The sequence below is a fragment of the Ostrea edulis genome, chromosome 3, assembly GCF_947568905.1.
Source record: "Ostrea edulis chromosome 3, xbOstEdul1.1, whole genome shotgun sequence".
Taxonomy (NCBI): domain Eukaryota; kingdom Metazoa; phylum Mollusca; class Bivalvia; order Ostreida; family Ostreidae; genus Ostrea; species Ostrea edulis.
This window is the reverse complement of record NC_079166.1, coordinates 82,907,799-82,925,544: the sequence shown is the minus strand read 5'-3', so window position 1 is coordinate 82,925,544 and position 17,746 is coordinate 82,907,799. Positions and strand designations below refer to the sequence as shown.

The window sequence follows — 17,746 nt, the reverse complement described above, 5'->3', positions numbered from 1 at the left end:
TACCTGCAATAAAATAGATCCTTAAAAATTGAGAACCCGCCTCAGAAGAAAGGAGGAAAACTCTGGTATGTTCTGGGATGACGAATATAAGGTGAAGAATCTTAGAAATGATTGACGGGTCAAAGACGTTGACTACACAGGGATGGCAATCAACCTGACACCAATGAAAAAGGTTTCGATGATGAAGAGGACATTCTTCTAGAAACTCTTGCATTTGCTAATATTGCCATCAAATATTTCATCGAATTCGCAAAGAACACCACCATTTCCAAAATGAAGGTAAGGTTATTTCAGACGTAAACATTTCAATGATTTAGTGATTCTGAAACTAAACAAGGAAACTTGGAGAAAATGAATCAATTAGTATGAAATTCCATAAAATCAGAAGAACACGCGGCGTATTGCATGTTCTGGTGCTTCAAGACTTGTTTCGCATGATATAAAAAAAACTAAACAATTTCCAGTATTTTTTATCACATCATCTTCAGAGTCGATCTTTAAGTGTTTTTACCACGATTTTTAATGTAATTAAAATCAGAAGGAGTAACCTTAATAAAGCACGTTTCTGTTGTTATATTGTTTCATTACTCCCAATAATTGATACAAACATACATTTTATCTGCATATATTCAAAGCTTCCACTTCTCAAATCGTCACTAATGAGCTATCTAGTCACGTGATACGTCATGACGTCATACGTGTCAATGCGCTGTAGCAGCTATGTATGTGTGTGTGAATAGATTCTACTGAAAGTAATAAATTATACAGAATGGATAGTTAATGACATCCCGTTAGTATTTAATATTCCGCCATACATATTTGAACCTGCCGCTGAGCCAAATCTTAAAGAAATTCCCTTAGCAAACATTAATTTTATATTAGCCTAATACTACATCAACATTGACCACTCGGACGGAGATCCTGCTCACAGAAAGGATGGAACGTTTTCAATTTTTGGTAAATATCCGAATGACACATTTTCTTTGCAAACATTTTGACAGTGTTCCCTTGTAGATCCTAATATTTTTAAGCATTAGAGATCTGTATAGCAACAGGGGATGCTTACTCCTCCTAGTCACCTGATCCCACCTCTGGTGTGTCCAGGGGTCCATGTTTGCCCAACTATCTATTTTGTATTGCTTGTAGGAGTTATGAGATTGATCACTGTTCGTTATCTTCACCTTGCATGTAGAGTGTAACATGCATTAGCCAATGCTGATCTAATTAAAATCAGTTCTTCTCTAACCGTTACACTGGAGAAGGTAGAGAGGATTTGCTATTAATTAAATTGATGCACTGACCTACAATGTGTCAAAGGAAACAGTTGATTTACTGATATCGATTTAATTTATAATTTTATTTTTCAAGGATGGGGGGGGGGGGGCAACTGGATTTTTTACCAATCTGATGAAAATCTATCGACTTCTTAAATCGTATAGTGTGTGTTTAAGAGGGCGGGAGAAAGAGGGGGGGGGGGGGGGAGAGATGGGGCCAATAGTCGTAACCTCTACCTTATAATCGTCCCTCTCATTACTTAATAAAATATAGGGGGTGGGGCTGTCATTCATTATATTGTTGCAATTTTTTTTCCCCACTACGTTGGCACGCACCATCATTTATTTTAAAATAAAGCCGCCGTATTTCAGCATTTTTGACGATTATTAACTGGCATTTTTTCGACTTTTTCATTTTCTTACTATTTTAATCGGGGGGGGGGGGGGGGGGTAGGGATAGTCTGATAGACTGTGTAGTCATTTCGTACATGGTGTCAATACTCAAAACTTCAAGCGGTGGGGGGGGGGGGCAATATATCGTTGCATATGAAATCAAAGGTACATATATATATAAAGTGTATGCTACACAGAAATTTCTATGGTTGCCAGACCCGCGGTGACTTCAATGATTGCCTCAATACCTGGTAGGCTATAAGAGTTCTCAAACTGAAGGCAGTCTCTGATTATGTCCAGTCTGAAGGACAACAAGCCTATTAATTTGTAAACAGAATGTCGATATTATGAATTAAATGGGTTAAAATGCAATATGTAAGTTTCTCTTTGAAGATGGTTTTCCGTTGGTTTCAAGTATTTCTAAATTTAGTTCTCAACTCACAAAATTTCTCCGACTTGCCTCGTTGGTAAAAGTAAAGAAACTCTTTTTTTGTGCTGATTATTACAGCTATATACTGTACAACACAATATAATGGGACTTGTAACTGTTGAATCTCTCCATTTTGTATCAATAGCCTGCTGTATGTGCTGTTCACAACTTGTTTAAATGTTTTCATGCTTGCTCGCTTCACTGCGATTGACACGTATGACGTCACATACTAATGGCGCGAAAATCTCTAAGGAGAATATGCATATCTGGCTTTTTGCACTTTCGATACAAAATAATCACTAAAGCACGCTTTATATCGAAAAAATGATAATAGCACGATTCAAAACACCACATTTTCATATAAATTTACAAACAATAAAAATCGTTGTAAAAACCCTTTAATTAAAGGGGTGCCGAATTATGCATTGCATGTAAAACGTATACGGTACCAATTTTGATGCACCAGATGCGCATTTCGACAAATAATGTCTCTTCAGTGATGTAGAGCCTACAGATATTTTCTGTTATGAAGATTCGTAGCAAACGTCACCTTCGATCACTGCGTTTACAAAACTCTGATAGATAAATATCAAACTCTCTCCCCTATACTTTTTCATACGTTCGCAACAAATTCAAATATCCGCCTGGGTATGAATTGTACTTCACATAGATATCATTATTTTGAACAAAACATTGTAGATACTCCTCTAGGTGTATGTGGTAAGATGGAATACACCTAACACTCTCTCTCTCTTAGGGTGCCCATTGTATGATCAACTGAGGGCCAAACATTTTTTAAATCTAACAAACAGCATTAACACAAACCCACTACTGTTTGGAAACTCAAACATCAGTGCATAGAAATATTATTCAAAGTAAGAGATTTGTTGTATTGCACAAATCCTGAAGCATTATGTAATATGATATCATCTGTAATACCTAGGCCTGCATGCTGTCCTTTGTCTTATTGTAATCAGACAGGAGCTGATGTGAAGGGAAATTTCACACAACACAATCCCACATCATCATCAACTTTGTATACTTATGTTTACGTGTAGTTGTATTTGTACTTCGATGACGAATCGCGTATGTGTTATACCATAGCTACAGGAAGATTGTGTGTCAGTTACATGTAACATAGGAGACGAATTTACATAAATATTCGCACTTACGTCCGATTTCTTTTGCACTTACATTATATTTGTATAATTTGTATATATTTGTATATAAATATTTGTAAATTGTTCATTTAATACATATACATGTAGTTTCAACCAAATCTGATAGACAAATGTACGTGTTATGATAAACTAAGATGGCGGTCTTCACAAGTAGATGCTTTGTCGCTAATTGGTAGGTGAATCCTTGCGCGGCACGTGTATTTAAATTATCAGTGTTTATGGATATTTTGATAAACGGAGATTTATATTTTTCGTCTTTCTGCATTAAATTGTAGAAATTATTTTTTATTTTGGTGAGTATTATGCGATATAACGTGGTTTGGGTCTATTTACGTTTGGGTTAATCGTAGTACATTAAATCTCGGTTTTTCTTCGTTCGTTTTCAATCAAGCAATAACTGTCTAGGTTGCCTATATCGGTGGAGGACATTTTAACAAAAAGAACGAAAAAGGGGACGTTTGAACGAACAAGAAATTTTTGTTTGAACGAAATGGAGTAAACGATCAGAGGTCATATGAAACGGTATGTTGTGTTTTTAGGGAAGTCAGATTATTTTTTATACAACATGAATAAAGCAATGTGAGGGTAATGTTTTGCACAGAAATCAAAAGTACAATCAATCAAAATTATTGATTTAAAACTTCCCGGTCTATTTTCGTTTGTTGTTAACGTCAGTTCGTCCAAATTTACGTTGAGCTATTAAACTTTTATCATAGCGATTGTAGTAAATTGCCTTCGTTCAGCGTTTCTTATTGTAATGTAAGGAAACAGAGATATGTGTCTATATACCTTTCCCCATGGGATCAGAATTAATTAAGAGATAGGTACAAAATGTCGCAAGATTGTTTTAGAGTTGTGAATACATCTCTGTTGTTCATAAATCAGCCTGCCTCGGGCTATTAACGAACAAATTGATGTTACAGGGCTTTCAACAGTCTCGATTACAGAAATGCAATCTGTAACAGACAGTATTTTATGCATCAGTTGACACCTATCGGTATGTTCTAAGATCTGAAGAAACATTCAGCAAAATAAATAAGGGAATATTGTTTGAAAGCATACCTACAATGCATGTTTTGTATAAACCGCCATTGCGTCGTGTGTACACGGACATGGAAACGATTATTGTCCAACATAATCGGGTTGCACTGAGACTGACAGTGGTGGATTTAAGGGGAGGGCGTAGCCGGCGCCCCCCCCCCCCCTCCTAAAATTTTCAAATTTGAGGTAACTCGTGGTATCTTGCTTCGAAAAATGTACTAAACGATAACAGAAGTAATAATTCCTTCCATTTCCAAAGAAATAAAAGACAAAATCTTTTGATTTCTTGAATTACTTTATTGGAAGAACTTAATTTTTTCCCAAAACAGGGACCTCCGTGGCCGAGTAGATGGAGCCTCGCGCTCAAAATCACACGTTCTCTCACCTCTGGTCGGCGCGGGTTCGAATCCAGCTCGTGCCGGTAAGTGAAAAAGTTTCCCAGTTTACTTTCGGAAGGTCGGTGGTCTCTTCCCAGGTACATTATATCTGGGGGTTTTCTTCCACCTATAAAAACTAGGCGCCACCAGATAACTGAAAAATTGTTGAGTGTGGCGGAAAATAACAATCAATCAATAATCCAAAAACCTTTGAAATTTGCGTTATTTTATTAATTTCACCTTATTGAAAGTGATAAAAATAATACAAATTACTTGAATAGGAGACATATTTCAAGACCAATAATATCTGTAAAATCCAGGAGTTTCAACCCCTGGACCCCCACCAGGGCTTTTGCCTTGGACCCATTGGGGGCCTCAAGGCGGCCCCCAGACCCCTGCCTCATAAAGATCCCCCCCGTAACCGCAATTCCTGGATCCGCCTCTAACTGAGGTCTTACAAAGATGGAGACTGACGTGAGTGAAAACATGTACACACTTCGTTTGTTATAGAATATAACATCGTGTCCTGAATGACATTAAGTATTTAGAAGTGCAAGAAAGTAATTCAATTTCGTAAATGTGCCACTAAAACGAAAAAACGAAATTTCATCAATGGATTTGCTATAAAGTTGGCAAATCTTTAAAAAAAAAATTACAAATTTGACACGTGGGTAATGTCTCTGTTTCGCATTTTTCCGAACCGGTGACACCCGGGGTCTATGCATGTCGGAGATTACGAGCAGTAATAACTGATAGGGTTACAACGTTTCCTGAATCGACATTTTTGCTGATTTGAAGGGTTCATTGCTTCAGATTTACTCTGATTCTGTGAACTTATATATAGTTAATCACAAATATTTTATCATATTTGCTCTTTTATTTTTCAATTTGTTTACTGTCAGTTACGGTTTCTATAGCTTTAAAGTTAATATTTTTCAAGCTCTATTGTTGTTATTTAAGAAATAAGGTATCATTTTAGAACACCTCTCGGGATATAAATACAGGTTGGTCACGTGATCAAATTTCATAAATCCCGAAGGGCTTTATGGAAAATTTGATCACGTACCAACCCGTATATATATCCTGATAGATACTCACTGAATACTTCTGTTGACTCGGTAAAATTCTGTAATATGTTTTCAAAGACGCCTCGCTTCAATGCCCCGATATAAACATGATTTTGGCATGCTTGGAATTGAAACCAACAGCATGCATCACCTCATGGCTGCTATGGCACGAAGGCAGTCTGGTGTGTAAGTCTTCCTGCACTTTGACGACTTATAGAAATCGGCTATATCCTGTGAATGACCTTTTTGCTGAAACTTAATGTCATCGTCTAGTAATAGGTACAATTCCACATCACCCACGACCAACTATGGTGTAGCAGACGACATGCATTAGTAAGACATTGTTTTACAGAAATGTTTTTATTATTGATGTAAGTCCACTGCTTGGAATACAAATAAAATCATGAATACATGTTGTGATGTTGATTCCATGAAAGGTGAAAATAACGAACAACGAATAATCTCATAACTCCTATAAGCAATACAAAATAGAGTTGGACAAACACTGACCTCTGTATATACAAGAGGTGGGATCAGGTGCTTAGGAGGAGAAAGCATCCCCTGTCGACCGATCAAGTCCACCACGAGCGCTATTTCTTGATCAAATAAACTGAGTTAATCGTAGTCAAAATCAGTGTGCCAAAAACGGCCTAACAATCGGTATGAAACGCGACAGACAGCATTTGACCCAATAATAGGTTGTATTGGCAAACTAAATAGTTGTAGAATTTGCGAAATGCTTACGTTAAACGAAACTGTGGGAACCCATTCACCATCAACTTTGTAAGTAGTCTGTCTCGATTTCAAAACTGACTATACGCAGAACAAGCTCTTTTGTATCGAATCAGTTGAGATATATGAACACCATATGCAGGTGATAATGGAATATTGCTATATAAAACTGACCACACGCAGAACAAGCTCTTTGGTTGGGAGATATAAAAAAAAAAGAATCAGATGAAAGATATAAACATATGCAGGTGATAATAGAATATTGCTATATAAATATGGGAAGTTGATGATGGAGAGACTGACATTATCCCGTTTGTCATAAAGTGGAGTTGTTAGTTTACCGTTAATATCTACTTTCAATAAATTATCTAAGTATGAAATAGAAGTGGACGACTCTGTGGTGTCTTTTATTTCGAGTTCATTGGGATATATCGAAACGACATATGAATGAAAATCATTATTGTTAATAGATAATACATTATCGATATCCCTAAATGTCGAATTGAAGGCCGCAGCAAGAGATCATCTATTGATAGACTTCTGTAGTAAATGAGAGCGATTGCTAGATGTATATTGCCCTAGTAAAAGTAGTACCTCTAACATACGTTTAACAAATGTTCATACGCACAACCGTGACCTTTACTGACCCCGTATAGGTATTCATACAGTGATAAATACGTATTGCTACTAATAGTGTTATATAGGAGAAAACAATTGAAAATGTAAATATAACGATTCAATTTACAAATACAACCTGGCATTGGGCCAAATGCTGTGTGATGTGTTTCATACCAATTGTTAGGCCGTTCTTGGTACACTGATTCTGACTACGAATTGCTCCGTTGAGAGGATGTTTACTCCTTTTATGCGGACTTTAAACGAGACTGTTACAACCTCTGTAATATCATATTTTTTGGTCGTCGATCTAAAATCTGGTCATATAAATGCATATTTAGATTCATCATAAAACAATAAAGACAAACATGTACCTCCCTTACCTATAACATCCTTCCCTTATTATACATCCCAAAGATGGGTATTTTGACGAGAAACCCAAGTACCATATTTAACTGATGGTTGTAGATATTCTTGCTGATGAATGATGAGAAGTGACAGAAGTAAATCTTTGAGTCGATTTTACTTCTGATCATATTTCAGATCTAAACCTGATGATTTTGGTAGAATTCAGCAATGATTTTTTCCTTCCATCTTTCTTTGCAAAAACAATACCCTAATCATCTCTGCCCAACCAACAATATGCCCAACCAACAATATGTTTATGGTTTTTAAAAACTATGTATTTCATGGTCTTTTTCCTGCACTGTCATTTTTTGTCTTCCCTTTTTAACTGGAAATTCTGTCTAGTCTGAATTTGAAATACATATACACATGAATGTTAATGATTAATTCAATCTCTGTGTAAGATTCCATTCTTCTTACCGAACTCCACAAGCTCTAAATACCCGAATATCTTAAACAGACTGCTCAACTATCGCACATAGATCGCTTTCGCACTTCTTAGATAAATTTTGTCTTCTTGAAAACACCAACGTCCTTCATGTACATGTAACAAGAACTCTCTATCTCCTTCCATCAGCTTCGAGAATCTCACCTTCTGATCCTATCTCTCTTTTTACCTATCCGATTCCCCGTGAATATTACTCCTGGCCACTCTACATGCAAAATATAACCCACTTTACAACTTCTCAACATAATTCTTCCTACATCTTGTCGGTTTTTAGGGGAAGTTTTCAGTATACCGGTCCCCAATAACACACGACTGTGCAGGAGCAGTCATTCCCCTTGCCGTTGCAAAACGGACTGTAAACACGCCGCCATTTCCATTTGCATTTTAGCCTCAGATGCTGAAACGTGAAACAATGTTTCAGGTGATGAAATTTATTAGAAAGCTCAGTGGCATTTGAGCGTAATTAAACGGGGGCTCGAGGTGGCAGTCCCCGATAGTCAAGCTGATCATTTGAATCTATGACATAGACCTATATCTTTTTTTTTTAAATCAAGCGAGGATGTTTGGGGCAGCCTCCAATTGGGAAGTGTCTTTGGGCTAAAATGTCGATTAAAACGTTAGTAGCTAAGTACTTTGTTACTAGCTTGAAAATACGGATGTATATTTAATTGCTGTTATAAAATTTAGAAATTCATTTCAAAATTAAGGATTATCTCCCTCATGCATAGCTCTTATCCTTGAACGAATTTGGCTCCACTTTTTTTTTTATTTGGCACGCTGTTGTTTGACTATATTTAGCTCTAAAACTTCATAGTTATTTCGGATTTCAAACATTTCGGTTGAGCATCACTGAAGAGACATTATTTGTAAAAATGCGCATCTGGTGCATCAAAATTGGTACCGTATAAGTTTTACATTTCTAAAGTGTAATTTTCCAATGTTGAACTGATTAAAATATTTTTCATAAAATCGAAAGAATCAATATCCTTTCTCGATCCCATATGAAATTGAGTTTCCTTACATCAACATCAGTGGCGAGAATATTCAGGAGAATTACGTAAGATGACGGACACGTGACAATTTCCTAAACAACGGATTCATTCTATAATGGAACATAAACTGTACTCTTTTTTGCATTCTGTTTTCATTTGGAATGTTAAGAAACTGTGCTTAATAATAAGTTTTTAAAACTTTATTTTATGCAAGCGATTCAATTCTGGGCTTATTTTTGCGATTTCTTGCCGTTTTAACGATTTCAACGATCGCTCGGTGGCTCTTATATTGGGGACCGGTATACTAAGAAGTGTTTCGTTTTTAGAAATTTCAATACTGAAGTAGGCAACTATATTAACCACACATAGGTTACTGAGGGACTTCGCAGTTTTTCTTATTTGGTTGTACCACATACATTGATCACTGGTCAAACATCAGTTTCTTAGCCCTTTTTCTGATGTTTTTCCAAGGTGGCTAACGTTCTTCACTCCATTTAACCTTAGTCGTCTCTTAAAATGATAATTCTAGATTACCATCATCCTCTGAAGGCTTCAACGACTTTCTAATTATTACAAATATGTCTATTAGTGGTGTTTCCTTGGCCAGTGTTGCATTAGAATTAGGTTTCACCACTCCAGCAAACAAGTTTGTTGTGGATAATGCATCTGTATTCTTATGAAGCTTAACTGCTATGTACTTGAATTTGAAATTGTAGGCTGAAAGCGATACTCACTGATGACGATAACAAGTAGCATGTAACTTAGCTGAAATGAAAATTAAACAATAGCACGTACAAATTTTTCGCCAGTTTTGCTATCGGACGGATTCGATATTCCCGTTCCACACATAATGAATAATGATTTGAGCTGTGAATTGATTCACAATAGATTAAATTTACTTCACACCTGTAACAAATTCCCAAAATAAAAAAAATTCACATAACTGGATATTTCATTCATGATATTTTGCTACCCTTAATGTTCCTATGTTTCCGAAGTATAGCCTTGGAAGTATATTGAATTAATCCGTGTTTATCCTTTTATACACCTTCATACAGTATACACTCAATTACCACTGACTCAAAACTCGTTCTGCAACTTCTAAAAGAAATATTCACTAACCCTATAGATATTTCACGAAGTAAACGCCAAACAATATTTAAAAGATAATCAAGTGACACCTTGTATACACGTACAGAACATGAATATGATGACAGTACGAGAATGGATGAGTAAACAAGGGGATGAATGAAAGTCAATCAAGCAGGCTATAATGAGTAATAGATATATAACATCAGTAAATTATTTTATGTTTTTGTCACATTTTATTCAATTTCAAAGGATGTCGACTTCTTGAAAACGATTCAAATTTAGTTTTTACCTTTTGATCTTGTTTTTTATCTGTACAACATCAAACAATTCTTGAGCATGATTCAGCACAATGTACAAAGTCACGTGTTTTACGGGTCCATATATAAGAGAAGAGAAACCACAAGGATTCAGTTTCTTCATCCATTTCAATGTTTGTCTACAATTGATATTCCGGATGTTTTATTGGTTCTTTTGCAGAACCTTTTCAATAATTGTTGGCAATCTGCCAGAAATATCAATCCAAACATTGTACACAGCAGGGCGATTCCTACACTCCCGACAGCTTTGGAACTAGGTCGCGTATCATCTGCACATTTGAGGCTTCTCTCATACGAGTTGGTTTCCTTCTTAGCAATGGTCAAGTCGTTGATAAATTCTTCAATATCAATAGACGTGGTATTCTGCACTGTTGTGTTCGGCAGATATGAAAAATTTAAAAGAGATTATATTCAGAAAGGTACATGCATTGACAAATTGTCTCATAGTTCAAAGGTGAAGATAACGAATAATGATCAATCTCATAACTTTCATAAGGAATGCAAATTAGAGAGTTGACTAAACACAAACCCCTGGATATACCAGAGATTGGATCAAGTGCCTTGGAGGAGTAAGCATATCATGTCTACCGGTCACACAGGTTGTGTGGTTTTTTCCGTCAAAATTAGAGAATTCTTTACTCATGTTTCGACGTCACCAGTTTCAAATAAAGTGCCACAAACGTTGATGTCTACAGTGACACACCGATCCTCCGTGTTTAATGGCGTACATGTAATCAAAAACGCATGACGTTCATTTCTAGTGTTGGTCGCAAGGCAAAGAAACAGTCATTATCTACCAGTATATCAAATGTCTTAGGTTTGACAGTATATCAAATGTCTTAGGTTTGACAGTATATCAAATGTCATAGGTTTGACAGTATCTCAAATGTCTTACAATGTAGGTTTGACAGAATCTCAAATGTCTTAGGTTTCACAGTATCTCAAATGTCTTAGGTTTGACAATATCTCAAATGTCTTAGGTTTAACATTATATCAGACTTCTTAGGTTTGACTGTAAATTGAATATCTTAGGTTAGACATAATGTTAAACGTCTTAGGTTTGACATGTTAAATATCTTCAGTTTGACTGTATGTTAAATGTATTAAACGTCTTAAGGTTTCTCGGCTTAGGATTGACGCGGCACTAGGGCCTTATCCAGTGCCCAAGATGCGAAGCAAGCGCTCTATCTCCGAGGCTACTACTACCGGTATCTCAAACTAGAAAACTAACACGGTCAGCAAGGGCCCCACCGAGGATAATATTAGAGGAAAGTGACATCTGTATTTGATATATCAATGTTTGGAGCTGGTATATATGTTAGAATTAATAATATATAAAGATACATTGGAATGCCAATTTGTGAAAAAGGCATCATGAAGCATATTTGTGAGAGACTTATGCAATTTAAATTACTTCTGTTTGACACACACTCGTGACATTCACTCAAACACAACAGAGTGCAACAAAATCCCATTCTATTAGAGGATTCAAAATGGATAACTGGTACAAAATATGGTACATCCTATTCGAAAAGGATTATGAATTTGACATATTGATGTCTTGGAAAAGGAAATTCTGACACCGGGGCTCTAAGCGTTTTCAAACACATTGTCATTTGATAAAAGTGTTCTACATTTTTAAAAATAGAGATTAATATGTCTTTACATACATAAGTGAGAAAGTTTCCATTATTCCTAGCCGAGACATACCATGTATGCGCAAAAAAATCATGAGCAAATATATAAATACTCACGTAGAAAATGTGGACCTTACAGTCAACAAGCGCAGTGAAACACGCTATTTCGAGATTTTCGCCGACGAAAGCTCGGTAACAGTAACGAATAAGGTACACTCATTTTATATCTATTTTGTGACTTTCTTTATTAAAAGGAACAGTTCTCTAATGTGTAACGTGCAATTACTACATAATTCAACAACTTGAAGCATGAAGCAGTTTCACTTTGCAACCGGATATAAGAAATTTTATTTCGCATTCCGATCCCGATCGAAAGTTGTTGGCTGGGAATGACGTGTTTTAATTCAATATACATGTAACATCAAGTATTTTTTATATCACATTAAAAAAAAACAAATATATACACATACACAATGTTGTAGAGTTATTTCTTGTAAATTTTCTATATATCAATACAATGCATATCATAATTCAAATTGAATTATCTCCCTTAGACAGTGGTAAATAAATACGGTCATAATAAGAAAGATGATGACATTCAAACAGACAGACAAAGTGACATAACTTCAAAATCTATAGGTATCTTCCTCTTATTGTAAAGTATTTCTGTACAAAATTTGAAAACTGTACAATGAAAACTGTTTGAGTTATCGTGTCACAAAGAAAGTGTTCATAATAACAAAGATAATGACACACATACAGACAGACAAAGTGACATGACCCCAAAATCTATAGGTGTCTTCCTCTTATTGTACATTATTTCTGTACAAAATTTGAAAACTGTACGATAAAAACTGTTTGAGTTATCGTGTCACAAAGAATGTGTTGACGGACAGACGGACGGACGGACAATGTGATTACTATAGGGCTTCCCGCATTTCATGCGGGGCCCTAATTATGAGATGCAGTTATGTATTGAAACACGTAGATTAGATACCTACTGCAGTCATTCCTTAGAAACTGAGCATATTAGGGAGGTACACTACATCGTAATAATAACTTACTCCCTCGAGTGATTCATACCAATTGTTAGGCAGTTCTTTGCACACTGATTTTGACTGCGGGTTGCTTCGTTTATCTATCCCAATATAGGGCTCACGGCAGGTGTGACCGATCGATAGTGGATGTTTCACCTCTGGTGTGCCCAAGGGTCTGCTTAAGTCTCTACCTTGTATTCCTTATAAGAGTTCCGAGATTCACTATTCGTTATCTTCCCCCTTTGAAATGGTTACTATGGAGTAAAACAAATTATGTCAAACGACTTTGGCAGAGGAAATAGGTAAAATGAGACAATATTGATATGGGATCTATACAATATCTGCCTTTGACCCAATGACATGTTGCATTAACAAACAATCGTTATAATGATCATAGAGTTTGGAAAATGCTGGCTTTAAATAAGACTTTTTTGTCAATAACCTTTCTCAATTAAACAACTTATCATGCGCAGAACAAATTCTTGCATATCGAATCAATTGAGAGATGAAATTTAGAAATTCTTTTCAAAATTAAGGATTATCTCCCTCGTGTATAGCTCTTATCCTTAGACGAATTTGACTCCACTTTTTGGCACTCTGTTTTCCCCTAAAATAGCTCTTAAGTCCTACAAGTTTACTGTTATTTCGGATTTCAAAAATTTCGGTTGAGCATCACTGAAGATACATTATTTGTCGAAATGCGCATCTGGTGCATCACAATTTGTACCGTATAAGTTTTACACATAATACAAAACGTCAGAATCTGACGTCATGGTCAAGTAGTGCATGTCACATATAACTATATACTGTACGTACATGAAAATACTTAGAATCGTTTTAATTGACACTGATTGGTTTTCCATACATGCTATGAAACATGTGTTATCATCGTTACTTTCAAATATGGCATAAACTTTATATTCATTGCTCTTTTTATATTTGTCAAACAGAAATATCGAGGGTTTTTAAATCAATCGAACTATTTAACGAATTTCAAGTCCAGTATTTTATTAATAAGAATATATATGTAAGGTGAAGATAACGAACAGTGATCAATCTCATAACTCCTACAAGCAGTACAAAGTAGTGGACTAATAGAGGATATCTATATTGCGTGTTTTGATATTTGGTTTATCCAACGAGTTGATATGGTGTATTTATTCGCGAGGCTTGCTGAGTGAATAAATACACCATATCAACGCAATTATAGATGTTTTATTTATCTCATGCGTCTTCTTTTCACTTAATTTTGAGATGATCCCAGTATAGTAGAAACAACTGATTGAATTTGTTTTGAATATGTGGCTCAGAAGTCGTGTTTAATTTGTCTCCCTTACGCGGGAAAAAATAGTGCACTTATAATCCATTGCTATTCAGTACAAAGGTGCATTTTTATAAAAGAAACCATGGATGAAAATTGTTTTAGAAGGGATTATAGTTTATAATTAATAATAGTTTTGCCATTCCAACAAAGTAACAACTATTGACCGAGTATTCATTTTTGACGTAGACCTGACCTTCTGATAAAAGTTTGATGTCGCCGTCTTTTTTAAATAAACATGCGTAACAACAATCAATGAAAGTAATATTTTAATGTAGCGTTATTAGAATGTTCAACAGTTTACAATGAAAAGTAGAAGTGTTTGTGCATTCGGATTTTATTTACGTAGTTTCGTTGGATCAGAGGGCGATAGGAAATCCTGAGGCACTTCTAATAGGTCTAGCCTAGTAAGTAAAGATGTTGAGATATGTTACATTCAATATGCTCCAGAAAAAAGAGACTGTGCTTATGAATACTTGGTACCGCAGCATGCCGAGGTACTTTCGATTAAATGCTTGTCCAGTAGGCGGTCGATTCCTTGTCGATGATAATAGTGTGCACATATGTTTGTTTTCTGATCGTAATTTTTGAGTAGTCATTGACCGAGTTGGCATCTTTATAGCCGGTAGCTTGCATAATATGTCAGTGGGGGGGGGGGGCAACATTATTTCAATTGTGCTATCAAATAAATTCTAAATAAATACAGATTAAAATGTTTTACGCTTTATTTCATGCATCGATATACATAAACACAGAAAATATGTCATCCAAGCGGGGACAGTGTCAAAAGTAGTTCGGACAGGAAGTGCTTTATCAAACGGGCGTGTGATAAAGCTAATGTTTTATCTAACTTTCAATATACACCACACGTATGAGATAAATTGTGGGATCATACAAGTCAATTGATGTCTGAAAAGAATGACAACAACGATGTAGAAGGTTTATGGGACATATCAAGTACATGTTATCCGAATTGCTGGCCACTAGGTATTTTGATACCAATGATAAGTAGTGTACGTATCTATTTTTATAGATAAATGTAATTTTTCAATAAATGTCCCTTACTTTCATTGCGCACATGAAGGACAAGTCACTGTCTGTGCCTCTTTCATCGATGCCGGTATGTTTTGATTTACTCATTTAATGATATACCAACATATAGTGGTCACGAAATACAACATATGCAATATAAAAATTCATACTAGTAAATCAGAATCCACTAATTGTCAGGCGGATTTGCTATCTTTCTTTTACTTGCTTTTTTTACGTCCCGTCGAGAATTTTTCACTCATATTGAGACGTCACTAGTTGTAAGTGAAGTACCAAAAATTTAGACACATGATTATCACTTGAGTGAGGATTCTCAAACAGTGAGGATTCTCAAACATGTAAATGCCTTCCTCGACACGGGACCTACGTTGTTTTTTTTTTTAAGTCATATCCCAAAGACCCATGATTCTCACTACTAAATGCCAAGCGCTCGGAGAAAATACACTACCCATGTTTATGTTTGACACGGTCAAGGTCAACATGACTCGAACTCACGACCTTCCGGTCACGAAGCCAACGCTCTATCAATGAGCTACTGCGACCAGTCAAAACCTTGGAATACAAAAAGAGAGTATGTGTCATCATTTTTCGTGCCTTATACCAGTACCTGAATTATTTGTCGACAGAATGGTGACTGATATTTGTACAGTATTTATGTGTAGTGTCTCCGTTCCATCTCCCCATATCCCGTCCACGTAAACGAGGTAGCCATTGGACACGGAGGGTGTCCACAGAAGAACATCTGTCTGGTTGTAACCGTAGACAACCCCACCAAAGGGGTCCCCAGCATGTGCTAAACTCGCTGTTCCAGCCGCATAAAATACCTTCCCGTCAGTCGTCGTTGCATCTTTTATCTAAAAGTTTATTGATTACGTTAAAAGCACATTCTAAATGAAAATTGATGCGATTATTCATAGAGATGTATCTGAAAATAAATCGAACCTGAACATGAAATGAAATGAAAGGTGAGGATAACGAACAGTGATCAATATAAAACGAATACGAATATGATGCATCCCGATCCCGATTATGAACACTTATACAATAGCACACATCAAATGTGATCGTTCTTTTGGCTGCATGCAATAGTTATTAGTTCTTACAAAACTTACAATATAATTACAATATATATCGATATTCATCTTTTCCTCTGGGGACTCTAGTATAAGTTTGGTTGTTGTTGTTGTTCTAATAACTGTGTATGCAAGGTGAAGATAACGAACAGTGATCAATCTCATAACTCCTATAAGCAATGCAAAATAGATAGTTGGGCAAACACGGACCCCTGGACACACCAGAGGTGGGATCAGGTGCCTAGGAGGATTAAGCATCCCCTGTTGACCGGTCACACCCGCCGTGAGCCCTATATCCTGATCAGGTAAACGGAGGTATCCGCAGTCAAAATCAGTGTGCCAAGAACGGCTTAACAATCGGTATGAAACACGTCCGACAGCATTTGACCCAATGCGAGGTTGTACTGACGAACTAGATCGTTATAGCGACCATAGAATTTGCAAAATGCTGACTTCAATCGAGACTGTTGAAATCCCTGTACCATCAACTTGTTTGTCAGTAGCTTACCTCGATTTCAAAACTGACTATACGCAGAACAAGCTCTTGAATATCGAATCAGTTGAGATATATAAACACCATATGCAGGTGATAATGGAATATCGCTACACAAATATGGGTAGTTGACGATGGAGAAGCTGAAATCATCCCGTTTGTCATACAGTTGAGTTGTCAGTTTGCCGATAATGTCTACTTTCAATAAAATATATAAGTATGAAGAAGAAGTGCACGACTCTGTGGTGTCCTTTATTTTGAGCTCACAGGGATATATCAAATCGACATATGAATGAAAGCTATCATTGTTAATAGACAAAACGTCATCGATATATCTAAAAGTCGAATTGAAGGCCACAGCGAGACAATTTTTCTTCTCACGTAGTATTTCAAACGTTATTTTTGAATTTGATGTTTTTCTTTTTGAAATTGAAAATTAGATTGTTTGACTCCTTAATCATGTGTTGTTGCTTCTCGTTCTTCAGTTGTTGGGTTCTTTTGTTTTTTGTTGGGTTTTTTTTTTCTTTTGTTTTCAACAGGAGGTCGGACTGGAAGTACAATCAATTTTGTAAATGTTTTAAAGAAATAATTATTTCCCTTACATTATTAACATTTTATAAATGTTATACTGAAACAGTTATTTCCCTTACATTATTCACATTTTGTAAATGTTATATTGAAACAGTTATTCCCCTTACATTATTCACATTATGTAAATGTTTTACTGAAACAGTTATTTCCCTTACATTATTAAAGGACACATGACACAAA

The 17,746-nt window shown here is 35.9% G+C and overlaps 1 protein-coding gene across 1 annotated transcript in view; it reads right to left on the bottom strand.

The window, feature by feature from the left end:
- Nucleotides 1-10,266: 10,266 nt before the first annotated feature.
- The window catches only part of LOC125658650 (uncharacterized), a 57,460-nt gene continuing 49,980 nt past the window's right edge, over nucleotides 10,267-17,746 (bottom strand). The window contains exons 7-8 of the mRNA XM_056159218.1: nucleotides 16,017-16,263; nucleotides 10,267-10,732 (exon numbers count right to left, since the gene is read on the bottom strand). Coding sequence (XP_056015193.1) covers nucleotides 10,473-10,732; nucleotides 16,017-16,263 — 507 coding nt within the window. The 3' untranslated portion in view covers nucleotides 10,267-10,472. The remainder of the gene's footprint in view (nucleotides 10,733-16,016; nucleotides 16,264-17,746) is intronic.